This window comes from Sylvia atricapilla, chromosome 10 (assembly GCF_009819655.1).
Source record: "Sylvia atricapilla isolate bSylAtr1 chromosome 10, bSylAtr1.pri, whole genome shotgun sequence".
NCBI lineage: Eukaryota > Metazoa > Chordata > Aves > Passeriformes > Sylviidae > Sylvia > Sylvia atricapilla.
In genome coordinates, this window is record NC_089149.1 from 359,921 (window position 1) to 362,904 (window position 2,984).

Below are 2,984 nucleotides of genomic sequence, written 5' to 3' on the forward strand. Positions count from 1 at the left end.
TTGGAGGGCAGAGCCTCAGTTTGACAGAGTCAGGGAGCTCTGGAAGAACCATATTAATATCTTTTATGTATTTTCTTTAATAAACACAACCAGAACACAGATTTGTCCTGCAGCCCCCGTGGGCAGGCTGGTGACCCCCGGCTTCCACACCCAGGCTGCCCCCAGTGTGGGGTCCTGGTGCTCACTGGGATCAGCCTGGAACCTCTCTGCTGCTGGGTGGAAATGCATGGAGCTGAATTTGCTCCAAAAGCTGTGTGTGAACCCAGTGGAGGTGCCCAGACCTTTAACAGGAGTACAATCCTGTGGGGTGGGAGAATCCTGCTGCTGCCGACCAGTGGTCTTGGATCAGGAGAAGTTACCCACAGCCTTAGAGAAGGTGCAAGGACCAAATGTTGAAAGATTTTTCACCCTTAGATCTGTTTGGACTGCGATGAAATGCAGTAGCAGAAAGGTGAAGGACTTGCTATTTCTATTCCTGTAGCTTCTTTGTTAAGTAAAATGAAGACATTCCTCTCCAGAGCCATTGTCTGAAAGCTTTAGCAGGTACTTTAGGTCTTGGTATATTTTCCCTTTATAATAATAAAATCAATAAGAAACCAAAAAGTTGCTATGAAAAATAAAACTACAAAACAGATTATATTTGTATAAAGCAGGTTGGTGGCTTTAGCTGTTACCTCAGTACAGACAGAAATGCTTTACTGCTGTGTAAAAATGGCAGGGAAAGCAGCAGACCGTTCTTTCTGGGTTTAAATGTACCAGAGTCTTTAGCCAGCTGTGTTTGTGTGTCCCCAGGTGTCTCTGTGATGGTCTCACCTCCTTCTGCACCAGCACGAGGGAGTTGTTACAGTTTGCTGTGGACATGTTTCTGTTCATGTAAGTCCAGAGAAGCAGCCTGGGCTGGTTTGGGGTCTGGGGATGGTCCCTTCAGAGCCCCACAGCCTGGAGCTCCAGAATGTGCTGTTCCAGGTGCCCTCTCTCTGGTTTTGGGGTCCAGATGGGCCGTGCACACCCTGATGCAATCAGCTGAACCAGCACGTGGTGAATACATCGGCATGGCAGGTCTGGGGTTGGGCAGAGGAGCAGCACCTGGTGCTGTGCTGAACCCTCTCCTGTTTGTGCTCGTGTTGTTTCTTTGGGACATTTGTGTTTGTGAATAACCTCCTGAAATGTGCACTACTGTACGGACAAACCTACACTATGTTTATGCTTTCCCGAAGCGTATTTGATCTTCTGGATTTAGAAATTTCAACCTCACTCGAAGCTTTCAGCTTGAGATGCAGTTTTTGATACAGCTTTTCTCTAAAGGGCAGGCAGAGGAAAAAATAAATAACGGGGTCAAGGCAGACGTTTGCAGCAGAAAGCATCAGAGTGAACTCCTTGGCGTAGAAGAGCGATTTTTGGGACTGGCAGGTGAAGTGGGAGCTGGTCTGGCTCAGGGTGTATGGGGTCCTGCAGAGGTGGTAGGGCACAAAGCAAATGACAAACACCAGCATGATGGTGAATATGTTCCGGCTGGTTTTTCTCTTGGCCATGTCCGAGTTCCTCCGGAATTTTTTGTAAGAGCTGTATATCTTTTTGGATATAGAAGTGTAAAATACGATTAGCAGAAAGAAAACAATCCAGAAAATCCCTGTGCAGATATAAGTTGTTGCTTTGTGCCACTGCCTGCCTAGCTGGCTTTTCAGACCTATACATGTTGCGGAGTAATTGTCTTTAGTGATTTCATTGGTTAAAATCATATTTGGAAATGACATAATCATTAATAGCAGCCATATGACTACAGAGACCGCCTTGCTGTAGTTAACTGTGTGAACAAAGGAGGTGAACAGAGGCTTTACAATCTTGTAGTACCTGTCAAACCCGATGAAGCCGAAGAAGGTGATCCCGATGTACATGTTCATGTAGAACACCACGGCAGAGTACCTGCACACAAACTGGTTGAGCTCTGCAGGTGCAATTTCTGAGTCGGCAAGGATTTTGAAAGGAAAGGTCAGGCTCATGAGGAGATCAGCCACAGCGATGTTCTTGAGATAGACAATGAAACTCTTTGTGCTGGGGACGTAGAGGAAGACCCAGGCTGCCACGGCGTTGAGCGAGAGCCCCACCAGGAAGATGAAGCAGTAGAGCAGGGGGATGACCGTGGTGGTGATCACTGTGCTGTGGCTGCAGTTGTTCCCCAGGGAGATGGTGCTGGAGTTGACCATCTTGCAGTATCTTCATTCCTGAAAAGCACAGAAGAGAGAGTCTCAGTAGGACAGGGTGGTGCTGGGCTTTCTGCTAATTGCTCTGGGTTTTCTGCCCTCACTTCCAGACAAACCCAGTGTGCCTCTCAGAAATGGCCACGTTCCCACACCTCGGCATTTCCAGCAGGGAACACAGAGGATTTTCTGAGTGGTGCCATCTCACCTTCTGGTGATGTTCCAGGACATGCTGTTGCTTTGAACAGAGGATTCATTTGCTTCTCTGTTTGACTTTAACCTATTTCCCAGGGCTGCCCCTTTCCTGCAGGCACAAGCCCATGTGCTGTGAGCTGGGGCTGACCCACAGCTCTCTGGTGGTGTGACATCTCAGGGGTAGTGAGATGTGTTTAAGAACTGGTATTTTTAACATCGATTTACCATGAAACATGAGGGGTAGGAATGTGCCTGGTCAAAATGTTCTGTAAAACTCCTCCTCTGAGAGTGAAGTGTGGAGATAGCCAGTGTATGCAATATATCCCAGTGCTCCCTTGCAAGGGACCTGCATGTGCAGCTGGCAGAGTTGGCTTTAAAATTCCAGCAGCCCAGCACACAGAGCACGTCTGTGAGTGGTTTGTAATGGGGGAGCTTGAGCTGTCTTCTCAAGTCAGTCAGATTTACATTTTAAAGCATTTCCAAGAAGAAATCACATCTGCTGTCCGCTTTTCTTTGCCAGAATGTTTGTGGGGGTGGATTATCCTCTGTGGGGAGGACAGAGCAAATATAGATATAAATATAATGCTGCTG

The 2,984-nt window shown here is 47.5% G+C and overlaps 1 protein-coding gene across 1 annotated transcript; it reads right to left on the reverse strand.

The window, feature by feature from the left end:
- Nucleotides 1–1,102: 1,102 nt before the first annotated feature.
- Nucleotides 1,103–2,216, reverse strand: P2RY14 (purinergic receptor P2Y14). Its single transcript, XM_066325605.1, has one exon. The coding sequence runs from the start codon at nucleotides 2,202–2,204 to the stop codon at nucleotides 1,191–1,193; it is 1,014 nt and encodes a 337-aa protein (XP_066181702.1). The 5' UTR covers nucleotides 2,205–2,216; the 3' UTR covers nucleotides 1,103–1,190.
- Nucleotides 2,217–2,984: the final 768 nt, after the last annotated feature.

What these genes read in the sequence shown, in the direction of transcription:
- P2RY14 (XM_066325605.1), bottom strand. Translation starts at nt 2,204, where the DNA reads ATGGTCAACTCCAGCACCATCTCCCTGGGGAACAACTGCAGCCACAGC.